This window comes from Scyliorhinus canicula, chromosome 7, assembly GCF_902713615.1.
Source record: "Scyliorhinus canicula chromosome 7, sScyCan1.1, whole genome shotgun sequence".
In the NCBI taxonomy this organism is placed as follows: domain Eukaryota; kingdom Metazoa; phylum Chordata; class Chondrichthyes; order Carcharhiniformes; family Scyliorhinidae; genus Scyliorhinus; species Scyliorhinus canicula.
The window spans coordinates 143,377,282-143,395,613 of record NC_052152.1 but is presented as its reverse complement, the minus strand read 5'-3'; the positions used below and the strand labels follow the sequence as shown (position 1 = coordinate 143,395,613).

The 18,332-nt window shown below is 45.3% G+C and overlaps 1 protein-coding gene across 2 annotated transcripts in view; it reads right to left on the bottom strand.

The window, feature by feature from the left end:
* The window catches only part of LOC119969427 (ankyrin repeat domain-containing protein SOWAHC), a 184,710-nt gene that overhangs the window by 89,799 nt on the left and 76,579 nt on the right, over positions 1–18,332 (bottom strand). For both annotated transcript variants that reach the window (XM_038803057.1, XM_038803058.1), the window contains exon 6: positions 8,292–8,354. In XM_038803057.1, coding sequence (XP_038658985.1) covers positions 8,292–8,354 — 63 coding nt within the window. The remainder of the gene's footprint in view (positions 1–8,291; positions 8,355–18,332) is intronic.

Genomic DNA, 18,332 nt, shown 5'->3' with positions numbered 1-18,332 from the left:
CAATATTATACACTGAAAAGTTCTGTGGGCTTACATTGAGAATAAATGCTGGCTAGGAGGATTACAATTATAAATCAATAACAGTGAAGATCAAGTGGTATGGATCACATTAACTCAAAGCAAAATGTATGTACATACCCTTATGTAGATCATAACTTTCCAAATGATACATGAAGAAAACGAGCTTGAGCTCAAAGTTTAATGTGCAGCAAATTCCTTCACCTAGCTATGTTGTCGGAGCTACCAGATAATTTCTGAAAGGGTAATTGGGAAGAGAGAGAAAGACAAACCAGGGATGGAGAATTATCATGAGCTTGTCTCACATAATTTTTTATGGTTGGACGCAAGCCACGTTTCACTTGTTCAGGTGGAATGAGGGACAGAGAAAACTATCAGGTAGAACAGTGAAGTGATAGAACACTATCAAAAGGGGTCCAAGATTGTAGACATCACAAGGTCCAGCAAAGTGGTCAACGACGCTAGCTAATGCACAATCTGGAAGGCTAAGCTAATGTGTAATGAGTACTACATAAGCTCAGCAAAAATTAGCCTGACACCTGGAGGTTTGGTAGAAACAAGGAAATGGATTATATATTAAACAACATAACATATTGGGAAAGTGAACTAGAGCTTTTAAGGATAACAAGTGGTGAAATATAAAAAATAAAATTATAAAACATATAGTTATGCATGTGACTTAAATCAAAGGAGGTGAGGGTAAAGAATTAACACAGAAGCAGCATGTGCCGATTAATCCCACTCCCCTGTTCTATCTCTATAGATTGTGGATTGACAGAACTTGAAGGTGTGTTTACATAATTTGAAGCACAAAAGAATATTTCCATTCAGACCAATGACTGGATCTGTGTAGCACACACTGCAATTTTTCCCCAATGTTTTGCCAATCTATTAAGATTCTTATTTGTGGAAAACGGAGGCGCGAAGTTTCAGACTGCATCAAACTTTTATATCAATTAAATTTCATATAGAATCCATAAAATCCCTAAAATGCAGGTGGTGGTAATTTGGTCCATCGAGTCTGCATCAACCCTCTGAAAGAGCACTCTACACTGAGGCCCACTCCCCTGCCTTATCCCATAACCCAGTGCATTGATCATGGCCAATCCACCCAACCTATACATGTTTGAACTGTAGGAGGAAACCAGAGCATCCGGAGGAAACCCACGCAGACACGGGGAGACCATGCAGACTCCTCACAGTGACCCAGCAGGGAATCGAACCTGGGACCCTGGTGCTGTGAAGCCACAGTGCTATTCACTTGTGCTACCGTGCTGCCCTCTTGTGCTACCGTGCTGCCCTACAGTTAGCCATGAGCAAGAACCGGCACTCATGTGGAAAATGCGGTAAGAATTGGGAAACGCGTTCCTCGCCAGAGAGATCATGTTTTCTGATTTTCCAGGCCCATCGCTGGTGACGGAAAGAGAACCCCACCACAGAAGGCCAGGAACCTCGTTTAAATACATTATAATACCATTAGCAAGCCCTCCCGCCAGAACTTCCTCCCGCAATGAATATTCTTCTGCCGCCAGCGTGATGTCATACAACGCGATTTACAACTGTATAAAAGCAAGAACCTGACAACCCCACCTCCGAAGGAGATATCAGGGGTGAGCATTCAGGTCGGCTTTACCCTCCAGGGTGCCTGTCACAGAGAGGGCAGCAGAAATGATGCAAGGCACCCAGAGAAGTTCAGCATGAGGGCGGGGAGCTTGTAGGCCTTAACAGCTCTTCATGGTTGTCTCGAGATTTAAGGGGTCTGGTGGCTGGTACGTAGGCAGCACTTCCCACATGGCGATATAACCGCTGAAGGATTGCCCTTCCAGAGTGGCAGCTGGAAAGTTTGTGGGAGCAGTGAATCCATAGGGTCAATACAGGGGTCAATGGTGAGGTTTATGGGTTTGGTCCCATGGGATGCCATGCTGCATGGGACTCCTGACAAGGGGTGCTTTCCAGCCTCATGAGGCTTGAAGACTCCCACATGGGGGTGGAAGAGAGAATTACTGCAATGAGAATGAACCCCCACAGAGGGTATGAGATCATAGAATCACTACGGTGCAGGAGGAGGCCATTTGGCCCATCGAGTCTGCACTGACCCTTCGAATGAGCACACTACCCATATCCACTCACCCAAACACCCCTCCCTTCTCCCGTAACCCCATAACCTAAACTGCACACCCCTGGACACTTAAGGGGCAATCTGGCATGGCCAATCCACCGAACCTGCATATCTTTGAACTGTGGGAGGAAACCGGAGCACCCGGAGCAAATCCACACAGACATGGGGAGAATGTACAAACTCCACACAGGCAGTGACGCAAGCCGGTATTGAATCAGGGTCCCGAGCACTGTGATGCAGCAGTGCTAACCACTGTGCCATGACATCCGTGTGCCACCCATCTGTCTGGGAGTTCAAGGCCACTGGTTATAGAGGCCAGGCATGCGCTGGTCGAACAGGTGATTTGACTACTAAAGACGAAGTTCAGGTACCTGCCCTCCAATACAGCCCTGAGAGGGTGTTCTGCATCACAGTGGTTAGTTGCTCTCTGCACAACCTTGCTCTGCAGCAGGGAGAACAGCTAGACCAGAAGCAGCACCACATCTTCTTGAATGAGGAGGATATCGAGGAGTACGACGACGATAGGCAACCCGCTGAGCAGGATAGACCTTGGGTGATGGCCAGGGACCACATGGGGCTCAATGCTAGGGACGCCCTCACCGACTCTCTGTTTGGTAACAACCAGGACTAGGGTGTGAAGACCTCTCCCAACATGGGGTCTTCCTTCTTCTCATTACTGTGGGGCCTACAAGAGGTCATCGACATAATCCCTCCGTTCATGGGACGGGTGCTAAAACAACTAACTGGACACTGCAGATGAATGACGACGACTTGCAGTGAGGTCAGAGCGATGCTCATAATAATCTCCATGAAATGTCTGATTCCTGCCTGATGAGAGCTGAAAGCGACCTGCCACTGAATGGGGTGACCTAGTGTACCATAGAGGCAGAATAACATATCTCAGCTGCTACTGCCACCTCCAAGGTCAGGGGTCCCAGTGTGTTCCGTCACCTTTTGACGAGGTTGGAAAACTCTCATTTTCATCCGATGGCATTCTCATGACTGGAGAAGGCTGGCACACGCGAGGCCTGAGCGTTGATGTTGCGGGGAAGAGGGGGGGGGAACGACGACACAGCTTCCATGGATGGGAGGTTGGGGAGGAGCAGGTGGGGCTGCAGCTTTGGTTTGGGAGGTGGGAGAGACACAAGGCTGCCATTCTCACACTGCACAGGGAGGAAGTGCCAAGTTTGCGCGGGGGTTTGCGGAGCATGGTGGCACAACATGACAGTGTGGAGGTTCTCCATAGGTGATCAAAGTGATTTTTAATGTTAGCCAGTTATTACAATCATAGAATCTACATTGCAGAATCTACAGTGCAGAAGGAGGACATTCGACTTAAGTCCGCACCGGCCCTTGGATAGAGCACGCCACGCCTCTACCCTATCCCCATAACCTAATAACCCCACCTAACGTTTTGGACACCAAGGGGCAATTAAGCATGGCCAATCCACCTTACCTGCTCATCTTTGGCCTATGGGAGAAAATCAGAGCGCTGGAGGAAACATCCACACACTGGGAGAAATGCAAACTCCAGGCAGACAGTTACCAGAGGCCGGAATTGAACCCGGGTCCTTAGAGCTGTGAGGCAGCAGTGCTAACCACTGTGCCACCGTACCACTCCGGGTGACTTTTCTCCAATAGTGCCTAGAATCACCAATATTCACTAGGTGCCTATTGTTTCTTAGTCTTTCTTACCTTTCTGCTAAGTCTAGATCTACCCCCCAGGATCCACAGGGGAGGTTGAAGTGACCTGTTGCCATCCACACCCTGTTGTTCAAGATGACCTTGGTGGGCATTCCCTGGGGGGTTGGATACCCTCAGGTCACTTGGGTACACCCCCAGGGTCTCTAGGGTAAAAGACCCTGGCTGCATTCCTGCCAGCGCTCCAGCCATTCCTCCTCCCTACAGATGCCTGGGGATTCCTGGGCTCCTCCGTCAGATAGAGGGGCAGCTGGAATAAGATCCAGAAGCCCCACCATCCTCTGTCACTGACACTCTGTGGATTCCCACTGGCGCCTGCACCATGCAGCTGAAGCCCTGGACCATGGAGCACATGAGCTGAACCATGGAGCGGACATCCTCGCTATTCAGTGCACATCCTGTGCAGAGGTCTCCACTGTGGATGCCATTCTTGCAGTGTGGGCTCGTTGCATGAGACTGACGGCACCATCTCCTCGGACAGAAGACTATGGGCCTCATCCAGTCGGTCTTGCAGTTTGAGGAAAAATGCAATCATTTCTTCCTGGTGCTTGCAATTGTGCCTTTGCAGCTCCAGCAGCTTTGGGACGGCCGTATCCAGGGGCACGTCATCAGCATGAGGTTCAGCAGACCCCTAGGCTCTGGCATCCCTCCAAGTCCAGGATTCCTTGGATGTTCTTGCCTCCGCCTGCTGTGGATCATCAGGCATGAGTTCCTCAAGAGGTGAGTGACCCAGAAGCCTACCAACTATTTGATCCACTGAAGTGCAAGTACCTGTGTGGGTGGAGGGTGCGGATGACAGGTGTGTCACCTCGTCAATGTATGTCTCCAAGATATCTGCCTCAAAGCTGCTCGGGTCTGTGGTGTCCAGGGGCTGTGAGGGTGGTCTAGGCTGGTCCAATCTGCTGATTGGCCTGCATGGAAGAGCGTTGGCATTAGTGCAGACAGGAGAACACTGATAGGAGAAAGGTTACATGAGGCTTGCGCCATGGCTCGATGTGTTGGGGGTTCTCACTTGTGTCTTCTGCCCAACCTCGCCCTCTGCATAGGAGTGGTCCTGCTCTTGGCCAACCAGCTCAAAGGCTCGTTCTTCAAATAGGGTGAGGGTCTTGAGCTCTGGCATCACGCCAGCCAGCTGTGCCCAATCACGCCTATTGTGCCCTAGTTTGTCCTGCAATGTGACAATGGGAAGGGTGTAGGCGGAAGTTGTACCTTGTCAGATGGGAATGGTGTGGCATGCGTGGGAGGGGAGTGATAGTGGGAATTTTAGGGGCACCAGAGCTGTTGGGGGGAGAGCATGACAAGTGGTGTGACCCCAGGTGGTGGGTAGGAGTGAGATCACAGTAGAGGCTGTGTTAAGGGGGGCTGTGGGAGAAATGAGGAGCTGGACTTACCCTGGTTGCACAAAGATGATTATTATCTTTTCCGGCACTGCAGCCTTATTCTCTTTTGGAGCGAGCTGGCACTCACAATGGCCACCAGCCTCCCAGGTAGAGTTGGATACTTTGCTGGATGGACATCAACCCAATCGTGGGTTTCCCACATCTGCTCAACCCCATCAAGAGGTTTGCTGAGGGCTCCCTCTGCAAAACATGGCACAGACCTACTAGCAGCCATCCCTCTGACTGGACTTGAAACAAGTTCAGGGGAGGTATTTAAAAGAAGAACTCCACTCATTTTTCTTGGGGTGAGCGTACCAAGAGGCAAGCCATCGCAAGCGCAGTGTGAAGCACATGGAGAGAAAAAAATTGTTAAAAAGGCTGAATATACGGTGGGCTTTCCCACCGACACCAAACGGGATTTTCCCCGGTTTTCTCACCAGAACCGACACTTTGGAAAAATATGGTAAAATTCTGCCTTAAGTAGTCAGGAGAAGGTTCGTGTGAAGCTGACCTGTTGGACTGAATGGCCTGTTTCTTTCTTTAATTTCGACTTAACTGTTTCCGAGCAAAAGTGCCTCAAAGGAATATGCAACAAGGCCATAGTTAAACAGGATTTCATTGTTGAAGTGTTTAATAAATGGTGTGGCAAAAGTACCAACATTCTGTTATGTTTGGAACAAATTAAGCTTGAAAATTCAGGATTTAATTTACGGAAAACAGGGTTCAACAAAATAACTGCTCACAAACATCAAGTTTTTGCTCTTAAGAAGTGATTGCTGAATATTACTTTTGTCTTCTATTGGTAGAAAATAAATATTGAATTATGATTCTATTAGTTGAGAAAGCAGAACTGCTGCACAATAGTCTACAGTCCTAACTTTAGAAATACTGGCTCAATGACCAATACAAACACGTATTTTTGCTAAGACAGGGTTGTTCAATGTGACTAAAAGACATCAGTAACTGGTAAATGATCATGTCAATTTGCAGGTTAACAAAATAGAAGTGAGCACAATGACATGATTAAGCTGCCAACTACATTTAGCATTACAAATTAGGCCAGAAGTTTCTGTCAAAATAACGGTGAGGCTAATATTCATTGTTATGTATGAGTAAATATAACAACAACTTCAGGCAAAGGAACAGATGAATGGTAAATTGCAAATGTTCAAAATATGCTGTCAGAGGTTTACATAGAACATACAGTGCAGAAGGAGGCCATTCGGCCAATCGAGTCTGCACTGACCCACTTAAGCCCTTACTTCCCCCCTATTCCCATAACCCAGTAACCCCTAACCTTTTTTTGTCACTAGGGGCAATTTATCATGGCCAATCCACCTAACCCGCACATCTTTGGACTGGGGGAGGAAACCGGAGCACCTGGAGGAAACCCACGCAGACACAGGGAGAATGTGCAGACTCCGCACAGACAGTGACTCAGCAGGGAATTGAACCTGGGACCCTGGCGCTGTGAAACCACAGTGCTAATCACCTGTGGTGCCCAGGTGCACCAATCTATCTACAAAAACATCATTCTGTTGTTTGCCTCACAATTGACAAGTAGTCAATGTCGTGATGTTGGTATATTTTTATGAAATAAACCTGTCACAAGTACTTTGACTAGTAATTACAAGATTAAGCACCTTTTAACGGCTTTGCGAGTATTGATGACTGTAGATTAACCTCTCAAATTAACCATTGTAAGTTTGGATCACATGCCTTTAATTTTTTTTAATGGGGCCATTTTATTGGATGGTGTCAAATTTTAAGAAGTATTTGAGTCTTCCTTTCTGTCAGTTTTCCTGTCTCTTAATCCGATCTTCATTTCCCCTTCTTTATTTATCTTGCTGTACCTAATTTGATCTCTATTCACTCCCTTTAATTCAACCTCCTTGGAGTCCCTCTGATGTTTATTGCTCAATTCTTCCATCTCTGATCAAGAAGATACCTTGTTACTTGCCAGAGTTCTCTTATGGTGATGCTCAGAACTTGCAGTTTTAAGATTTGTGGACAAATTCCAACAGATGTTGCTCAATGTCCTGCTGCAGCAAAATCTGCCCCACTATTTGCTCTTTACTTTATAATACATAAAGGAAAAACTAGATAATAATGTGGTGGCAACACTAATAGTTCAACTCCCCAACGGATTAATGTGCATGTGCTGCAGCACAGAGGCACATTTATCCACTAAACAATCTGGGAGTAATTCTTTCATTTATATTTCATAATTTAAGCACAGCTTTGTTAGTTATTTTCTTCTGTTAAAAATCTCACTAGAGACCTGTGAGCAATCCCTCACTTATTTGTGGCCAGTCAGTATAACTCTTTGCTTTGAGTGTATGTGCTGTGACCTGCTGTTTCCAATTCTCCATCCAAAACTTCTGGAACATAGGAACAAAAGCAAATGGACTCTTCTGTACTTCATGACCTCTGCTGTTTTACAAGCACGCAGTTGCTAGCTTTGAATAAAACTACTTTAGCTAAAAGAAATGTATTTACATTACATATTTATATTACTGCAGCACAGTAGCACATTGGTTAGCATAGTTGCTTCACAGCTCCAGGGTCCCAGGTTCGATTCCCGACTTGGGTCACTGTCTGTGTGGAGTCTGCACGTTCTCCCTGTGCCAGCGTGGGTTTCCTCCGGGTGCTCCAGTTTCCTCCCACAGTCCAAAGATGTGCAGGTTCGGTGGATTGGCCATGCTGAATTGCCCTTAGTGTCCAACAAGGTTAGGTGGAGTTACTGGGATAGGTTGGAAGTGAGGGCTTAAATGGGGTGATCTTTCCAAGGGCCAGTGCAGACTCGATGGGCCAAATGGCCTCTTTCTGCACTGTAAATTCTATGATAAATTCTATGATAAATAATATTATCAGTTCTACCACGATGAAATGAGTAACCTTACTTCTTCCAGATGATTTAATTTGGAACAGCTTTGCTACATAATTCTAATGAAATAAACAGCATTTTACAAATTTGGGGATTTGGATCAGTAAACAAGGCTGTGGAAAAGTCTGAAAATGTACAATTAAACAAAAGTGATAAGAATTCTCATTATAAATGCATTAATACTCACAGCCACAGATGGTGACCCAATACTTCCACTGCCATCTTCAAATCCATTTTGCTCAGAATCATCCTCCAAAGAAATACAAAATATCAATATGCAAGTTTTCACTGGCAATACATTAAGTGTATACCATTTATTTCACGACATGTTTCTCCTTTTAAAAAAAAGACATGAAATATATAGATACTGGTCAGACGGACTGGGGGAGGGACGAGGCAGCAGTGGCCAGTTAGCTAGATGAAAGTGTGAAGCGGAATTATGCAAATAACGTGGGTTCAATCCCCATACCGGCTCATATTCATGGAAACCTGCCTTTGCCTTACCCCACACTTTGAGAAGTGCTCCTCACACTATAAATAACCAATTATCCCACACTGATGGACAGAGATGTCTGTGGCCCTTTGCAGACTATGACTAATTAATAATCAGAGGGATTTGGGTGCACTTGTAAAAGGAACACAGAAAGCTAGTATGCATTACAACAAGCAATTAGGATGGCAACTGTCAAATTGATTGTTATTCCAAGGGAATTGGGAGTACATAAATAAGGGAGTCTTGCTGCAATTATGCAGGGTTTTGGAATGATTATACAAGGAGTACTATGCACAGGTCTGGTCTCCATATTTAAGCAGGCAGTATAGCAATATGTATATATTAATAATTTAGATAAGGGAACAAAATACAATATCTCCAAATTTGCAGATGATACCAAGTTGGGTGGGAGGGTGAGCTGTGAGAAGGATGCATAGATCCTTCCATCTGATTTGGACAAGTTGAGTGTGTGGGCAAATAAATGGCAGATGCAGTATAATTTGGAGAAGTGCAAAGTTATCCACTTTGGTAGCAAAAACAAGTTGGCAGCCTAAAAGAGATGGCAACTTATTATCTGAATGGCCATAAATTAGGAGGGAAATGTGCAACGAGACCTGGGTGTCCTCGTACACCAGTCACTGAAGGTAAGCATGCAGGTGCAGCAGGCGGTAAAGAAGGCAAATGGTATGTTGGCCTTCATAATGAGAGGATTCTAGTACAGAAGCAGGGATGTCTTGCTGCAATTATACAGGGCCTTGCAGAGGCCACACCTGGAATAGTGTGTGCAGTTTTGGTCTCCTTATCTGGGGAAGAATGTTCTTGCTCAAGAGGAAATGCAGTGAAGGTTTATCAGACTGATTCCTGGGATGGTGGGACTGACGTGTGAGGAGAGATTGAATCTGTTAAGATTGTATGGGGAAAACAGGAATAGGCTGTTGAGGTGGATGATCAGCCATGATCATAATGGATGGCACAGCAGGCTCGAAGGGCCGAATAGCCTCCTCCTGCTCCTATTTTCAATGTTTCTATACAGGGTTTTGGAGTGACCACGCTTGGAGTACTATGAACAGTTCTGGTCTCCATATTTAAGCAGGCAGTATAGCAAAGTAGACTAGACTGGTTCCTGGATTGAGAAGCTAGTCCTCCGATGAGAGACTGAGGAATTGGGTCTATACTCTGGAGTACAGGTGAAAGCAAGGTGAGGGAGGAGCAGTGCTCCGAGAGCTAGTGTTTGAAACAAACCTGTTAGACTTTAACCTGGTGTTGCAAGACTTCTTACTGTGCTCACCCCAGTCCAACGCCGGAATCTCCACATCAATCCAGAACATGGCAGTACAGTCTCAGGACAAGGGGCCTATTACTTATGATTGCGATGAGGAGAAATTTCTTCTCAAGAGATTATGAATCTTTGGACTTCACTACCCTAGTGGATGCTTTATTGTTGAATATATTTAAGGCAGGTTATTGGTCTCAGGGAACCACTGGATACAGTGAGTGGGCAAGAAAGCAGAGTCGAGGTAGAACATCAGTCATGATTTGCCCATATGGTCCTATTTCTAATGTTCTTAATTTATGCATAATGCGACTCAACTCAAAACCAGCAGGTTTTCTGGGTATGTTGGACTCTTTTCAGTGGAAAGCTGCTAATGTGAAATGTTTGTGATATAATTTGGACATTCTGAATTCTCCCTTTTTTAACCTGAACAGGTGCCAGAATGTGGCGACTAGGGTTTTATCACAGCAACTTCATTGCAGTGTTAATGTAAGCCTACTTGTCACAATAAAGATTATTATTATAAATGGGATTGTGGCTCAATGCTAGCAAAACAAAATTTTACCTACCTAAAAAGATAAAGGAGCAGAAAAAAAGTAAAGTAAGCTACTTTTTATGACTCTTCTTTAGTGATTTGGCTCCACAACGAGAGACTCTCGTTCAAAAGGTTTATATTATTCTCAAGGATCGTATCAAGAATATTATTTATCACCGTTCAAAGCGAATTCCTCTACAATAGGTCATTTAAAACCTGTCAAGCAATCATATTGAACTTAGTTTAATAAAAATATCGAAAGTAAAGGCAACCGACATGGTCATTCAACTCTGAAAAAAATGTTACTTTTGTCATATTGCACTTTGTTGTTTATGGATTTCAATCTTGTTGGAAGGAAATAAATTCCACTCAAACTTCAAAATTAAACTAGAGTTTAGTTAAAAGCTTAAAACATGATAACATTCAGGATTAGTAATTTATGGAGATTAAATTACATAATGGTGACAACTACAAAATGATTTCCATTTGTAAACTAATGATCTCAATGCCTGTTCTAGTCACACATCATCATTGATTGATACACATTTTGAAATGATCGTTAATTCTAACTTTAATTTTTTTATATTTTTGATGACAATAACTATTGGATATTTAGCAAAAGGTTGTGAACTGAGGTACACGATGAAATGGACTGAAATTTGAGAATAAACATTTTATTATATTGGTTTAGGTCAGAAATGAGAATACAATTTTTAAAAAACATTTAGAGTACCAATTATTTTTTTCCAATTAAAGGGCAATTTAACCTGGCCAATCCACCTACCCTGCACATCTTTTTGGGTTGTGGGGGTGAGACCCACGCACACACGGAGGGAATGTGCAAGCTCCACACGGACAAATGACTCGGGGCCTGGATCGAACCCGGGTCCTCGGCGCCGCGAGACAGCAGTGCTAATCATTGCACCACTATGCTGCCCTGAGCAACACATTTTTTTAACCAATTAGATTTTGACACTCTCATTCCTCCCCCCTTTGTCTTCCTTCTCCCCGGTGTTGGGAGCACAATTCCGTAGGTGCTGGTAATCTTCCAGCATGTTCAAAATAGTTATTGTTCATGTACAAGTAAAGAAAAGTGCCTGCCAGCTGTTGAACTGTGGGGACCCGATTTGTTTTGCTAACCACTCAAGAAACAAATTTTCAAATACTGTAAGGTTAACTGGTATTTAAAACTTGTAACTTTTTTACTTTCGAAACATATCCATTGTGAAAAGTGAAATCACTGACATGCCAAAGAAAAATAAAAGGAAATGTTAATTTAGTGTTTCCTTTGTGAAGAAAAGTGAAGAATAATTTGTTTGTTACTACTAATATTGTTCAAATATTGTTCCAGTAATGTATGTTTTTGCATTATATTTAACTATGACAAGCTTGGAAGTGGTATGATCAAGGATAACTATCTATTATTTCAGATTCAACTTTATTTTATAGAAAAATTCTTTGATCTTTCTGTAATTAATCTTTCTGCAGTTTATTCTGCAATGGAAGATTTCCTTAACCTGGTTAATTTCTTCATGAATTGGCATCTATCATTGGGTGGAAAATAAAAATTGGCAGAATATCAGAAACAATCACTTTAGTGAAAAACTACTATACAGGGAAAAAGCAAAAACAAAAATCCAACGAGACTATAAAGATTTACCCAATCCTATTTACTTGTATAGTTGATAGTTTCTCCTACATTCATTGTGCTACATAGATGCAAGTTGTTGTGGTAGATGTTCTCAATTCTGTTGCATTATCATGTTCACCACAGAGGAAATATAACTATGACCACTATCAGATTAGTTGGGACATTCGTCATGCAGACTTTAGTGTTCACCATATGTAGTGCAGATCAATCTTTAAACAAGAGTTATAGTTCGTTTTCACGAGTGAAAGAAAAATAGGTATCACAGCTGCCACTACCCATTACTTGCATGATATTTTTTAATTTAAAGATCTCTTCCTTTATCTTGATTTTTTTTGAACTGACAACTGAAAGCAATTTCATTATGTATTTACAGTACAGTACTTAAACTCCCGTAAAAAAGTGCCACATGGTTTATACAAGTGCTAGATTAATTTGTTACTTTCATAGCCAAAGTACACATGCAGTAATAATCAGTAGTTACTTTAATGTGCCCACTGGGAAACTTGCTGCTGCACTAAGAGGCAACCATCCATGCAGTGTCGGCTCTATGGTTCTATTTGAGAGACTTGCGTTAATTTTTGGAGTAAGCCTTCCGTGGACAAATGTAACTGCTGCTGTGCATGCAGATCAGCAGTTCAATAACCATTATGGGGCATAAAGGAGGGACACCTAAGTGTCATTTTCAAATGTAGTGGCAAAAAGATTGGAGTGTTGATATCCCCAATTTCCTAACAATCTCACCAGACTTTCCTCCCAATTGACAAAAGGTACTCGGGGACCTTTGCTAACAGTGCTATTGCACATGCCTCTCTCAACCTGACACCTTCTAAGTAGTGTGCCATGACAGCGAACAGCCATGACGACACAATATCAGCACAAGCGCTACAAATATAAAAACAGCCTGATCACTTCATAACTTTCAATTAAGCTGAAACAGAAGGGTGGGTTTCGGAGGGGGAGGGGGGGGGGGGGGGGGGGGGGGGGGGGGGGAAGAGAAAGAGAAAAAAAAACAAATACTGGGCACGATCAGAGATCAGTCAGCACATACGGAGGGGATAGATGTTAATGATTAAGGTGCAAAATGGGAACAAAACAAAAGGGATAGGAAAGGGGAAAAAAATGTGATGGTTTAATCTTTTTGTGACACTTCACAGATTAGATGGTTGAGACCATATGGCAAGATGAGAGAAAATAAAGACATTTACAAGAGGCAGAAAATTACTGAATAGTGGGGATTGTCAGCATTAAACCGGTCTTAATTGTGAAATACAACATGCTCCAGTTCTCAAAGAATATTATCTATCGCGCACAATTTTTATTCAGGAGATGCTGGCAGTGTGGAATTGTTTTGGGAATGGTGGTGTGGATGTGTGTTGGGTTTGCACTTAAGTGGAAGGTAATTCAGAAAACATTATTGATGTGTCATCTGTATTGGTCTAACATCGACTGCAACTGGATGCAGTAAAACGAGAAACAGGCTTCCGACACAGGAGATGGCCCAACACTTTATTGAGCCTGTTGATTGCTGTACATAATCTGCTGTGGGTTGACACTCTATTAACCTAACTGATAACCTCCTACTGGTTTGACCAGACTAGCTCTCGACCACATGGTGATGATGTTCATTGGCCTGTGCACTGTCTCCCTAGCCGTGTCCTGTGAGAGAGGGAGAGCCTTAATGCCCTGTGGGCTTTATAGTGGTGGTGTCCTGTCTGGTGATTGGTTGTTCTGTGTCTTGTGTGTTCATTGGTTATCCTGTGTGTCAATCACTGCCTGTCTGCATCTCATGATATACATGAGTGGATATTATGACAATTCTGGCAGGAGATTGTACACCCTCATTGTTGCCCCACTTTGTGCCACATCCAAAAACATGATGTTAGATTTCCTGTGTGTGTCAACAATTCCCAGCTCTACTTCACTACCGCCTCCCTCAACCCCTTTGCTGTCTGGATGTAACATAATTTCATTCAGTTCAACCTTAGGATGACTGAGGTCATGGTCTTTAGCCCCTGCAATAAACTCAGTTCCCTCACTACCCATTCCATCACATTCCCTCATCACGGTCTCAGGCTGAATCAGTCGGTTGGAAAACTCAGCATTCTCATCTTATGAGGAAAGGTTGAGGGAGCTGGGGTTTTTCTCTTTGGAGCGGAGGCGACTTAATAGAGGTTTATAAGATGATGAGGGGGATAGATAGAGTGGACGTTCAGAGACTGTTTTCTCGGCTGGATGTAGCTGTTACAAGGGGGCATAACTATAAGGTTCAGGGTGGGAGAAAAAGGATGTCCGAGGTAGGTTCTTTACTCAGAGTGGTTAGGGTGTGGAATGGACTGCCTGCTGTGATAGTGGAGTTGGACACTTTAGGAACTTTAAAGTGGTTATTGGATAGGCACATGGAGCACACCACAATGACAGGGAGTGGGATAGCTTGATCTTGGTTTCGGACAAAGCTCGGCACAACATCGAGGGCCGAAGGGCCTGTTCTGTGCTATACTGTTCTATGTTCTACGTAACCCTAGCTAAGTTTCTGACCCATATCATTTCCATCACAGAGACAGACTATTCCCTAACCCTTGCTCAGACCTCTGGTATTAAGACCCTAATTGATACTTGTTAGCTCCAGACTTGATCATTCCAATAAAAACATAAAATGCTGGAAATGCTCAGCAGGTATGGAGCACTTGTGGAGTGAGAAAAAGTTAACACTAGATCAGTAACGTTTCAGTATCCACAGTATTTATCACAGTTTCCTCCTTGGTATTTTAAATTTACATTCTTAGTATTTTTTGTGAGGACCACAAAGAATCCATCATGAGTTGAAGGATAGAAAGAAATAACATTTATTTACAATAACATATATATACACACACACACAACAGCAACTCCCTTGCTGCTCACTCCTCTCTAGCTGGTTCCAAACTGGCCAGCTTTATTTATGCAGGGAATCTGCTAATGATTTCTCAGTCACCCTCATTGGGGAAGCTCATACTCCCAAAGGATTGTGGGATTGCCATTAGTCCCCAGCCAGTGGTAAGCAAGCAGGTGAGAACATCCCTCCACCCCCCCCCCCCCCCACCCCAAAGTCCAAGGAATCCACCGACGACCCTGGTGAAGGAGGGTGTCAGACTAGTTTTGCCGCAGGCCAGATACCATCTGCACGAGGCGCTGGATCGGGTGCCGTGTAATGAGACGGAGAACAGCGCTTCTGTGACGAACGGCATAACGGTTGTACATCGACGGCCCGTGGGCCTGAGGACTCCCCCTCTGAGGCGTCCTGTGTCTCCATCTCGGAGTCGAGTCCGCTGCCTCTGTCATCTCGGCATCTCAATCTCCACGCGGTTCTGCAACGACCTGCGCAGGCTTTGAGTGCAGCACCAGAGGAAGATAGTGAGGAATACTTTGCATTGTGTCTGATCTCTGTGGATATAGAAATGAGCTCCGGGGGCGGGGAACCTTTGGAAGGGATAGTCTTCTGGACCGAACGTGGTCTACATGCTTGCGCTGGAGACGACCCTGGGCTTGAACCTGGTAAGAGACAGGGCCCGTTCGGCGAAAGATAACGCCAGGGACCCACTGGGCACCACCAGCAAAATTTCGAACGAACACTGGGTCACCGGGCGCAAACTGCCAAATCGGCTGATGCCGATAAAAAAATGTCCCTGCCGTTCTCGAGTGCGGGGTACTTTTACGCCAATGTCTGGGAAAACCATGCTAAAGCGGGTGCAAAGTCTCCGGCCCACGAGGAGTTCCGTGGGAGCTACCCCAGTCACCGCATGTGGAGTGGTCCTATATGAAAACAAAAAACTAGCCAGTCTCTTGTCCATAGACCTGGAAGGCTGCTTCTTTAGGCCTTGTTTGAATGTCTGCACTGCGTGCTCCGCCAACCCATTGGAAGCCGGGTGGTTTGGAGCAGTGCGGATATGGCGTATACCGTTCATATTCATGAACCTCGCAAACTCCTCACTTGTGAACGGAGTGCCATTGTCCGTGACCAGCACCTCGGGGAGGCCATGTACGGAAAGACAAACGCATCTTCTCGATTGTTGCGCAGAATGTTGTGCTCACCATCTTATGCACCTCTAACCATTTAGACTGGGCATCGATTAATAGAAGGAACATGGATCCTTGAAAAGGGCTGGCAAAATCCACATGCAAGCACGCCCAAGGCCGCCCTGGCCATTCCCAGTGATGCATGGGCGCGGCCGGCGGAAGCTTCTGATGCTCGTGGCAAATGGAGCAGTTTTGGGCCACCTTCTCAATGTTGGCATCAAGGCCTGGCCACCAGACATAACTCCGGGCCAACATTTTCATTTTGGTCACACCCGGATGCCCATTGTGCAAGTCTCGTAGTATCAGCTCTTGTCCTTGTAGCTACCTGGGGTGGCCACTGCCCAACATAAAATGGAAGATTGCAAGGAATGCAGGGAAAATGGACATGTTGTAAAGCCAGCAGCTTGCAAAGCGATTGTATATTGGGACGACTGCAGAAACCAGACTGCACTGTGAAAAGAAACCAGTTAACATACTAATGAGGCGATACCGGGCGATCCCCAGATACAATGGAAACAAGTTAAACACAGATCGATACATTCTATGCAAGGCCAGACCCTTTGGCGCCAGAGGAGCCCAAAACAACAAGTCCCAAGAACCGCCCCAGTGACCGAGGAACTGCCCCATGATTGGGGGGTTCAAACATATCGATTGGGAAGAGACCCAATCGATTCCAAGCAGGTAAAGGAGTCCGCCCAAAGGGGCGCGGATCCCCTGGGACCTATAAAAGAAAGGTACCACTCATGGTTCAGTCTCCTGTCTCCCGATCCAGCCTTCGGACAGCAGCCACCAACAAGTAAGTGCCTCCCAACGACCGCTACCAGAGATAGGCACTCCTGACCCCCTTTTCAATTGATACCAATCTGAAGTCTGCAGACCAGAGCAGAGCAAGAGGCCTTGTTCCCTGACCCAGCAGTTCCTTTGAGATAAGTATTAGTTGTTTAGCGGTAGGAATAAGTTTAATCCTTTTAGCGTGTGCATGGGTAGTTATTATAATTGTATTATAATAAACTCTAGTTGTTTGGACTTACTAATTGGTGTACGGTTTTATTGCTTTGAACTTCACCTTGAAGCTTGTGGCGGTGTCTTAACGACACCTGGCGACTCCAGAGCTTAGACAAGAAACAGAGCCAAATTGAGTGTTCAGCACACTCACACAGAAGTAGCAACATCCTTTTTCCGGGGCAATCACACGCGTTCCCCACAAGAGGATGCCGTCTTCCACGCTAAATTCCGACAGCTTGGAGGAAAATGCCCGCAACTCGCCTGGGAGCTGTCTATGCTGCCCACCATACAGGACTATGTGCCGAACCTTTGACAGGACTGGCTCCGTCTGGATCCACTCACGGATCTGTGATGCCGTGACAGGCAAGGAATCCATAAAATTTAGGGTTGCAACCACCTCACCGGTCATGTGGGTCAACATGGGGCCGGTCGATAAAGGCAATCGGCTCAGTGTGTCGGCATTCGCTATCTGGGTTGCTGGTTTGTGCTCCAGAGAATACTCGTAGGCAGCGAGCAACAAAGCCGAGCGCTGGATCCGTGGGGAAGCAATGGGCGGTATTGGCTTATCCGCTCGGAAAAGTCCCAGCAGAGGCTTATGATCAGTCACGATAGTGAAGTGGCGGCCACCACAAAGACCACCGCCAGGCGCTCTTTCTCAATCTGCACGTACTTCTTTTCTGCCACAGTCAATGTGCGGGAGGCGAAAGCTATCGGCTGCTCGGTCCCGTTCTCCATCTTGTGGGACAGGACGGCCCCAATACCATACGGGGATGCATCACACATGATGAGCAAATGCTTTCCAGGATCATAGTGGGTTAGTAACCCAGACGGCGACAATTGTTGTTTTACCTGCCGGAAAGCGGTTTCTTGCGGCTGACCCCAAACCCAGGTGTGACTCTTCTTTAGCAGAATGTGCAACGGGGTCAACGTAGTGGGCAGATTGGGAAGGAACTTCTCGTAATAGCTTACGAGACCGAGAAAAGAACGAAGATGCGAAGTATCAGTTGGGGCGGGGGCCTGTTGAATTGTGCGCACCTTCTCTGCGACGGGGTGCAAACCTTCGCAGTCCAGGGGCCTGTTGAATTGTGCGACCCTTCTCTGCGACGGGGTGCAGACCTTCGCGGTCCACCCGATAACCCAGGTAGACTACTTCCTTCGCCTGAAAGACGCACTTTGTGCAACGTAAACGGACTCCAGCCTCTGAAAAGCATCTCAGGA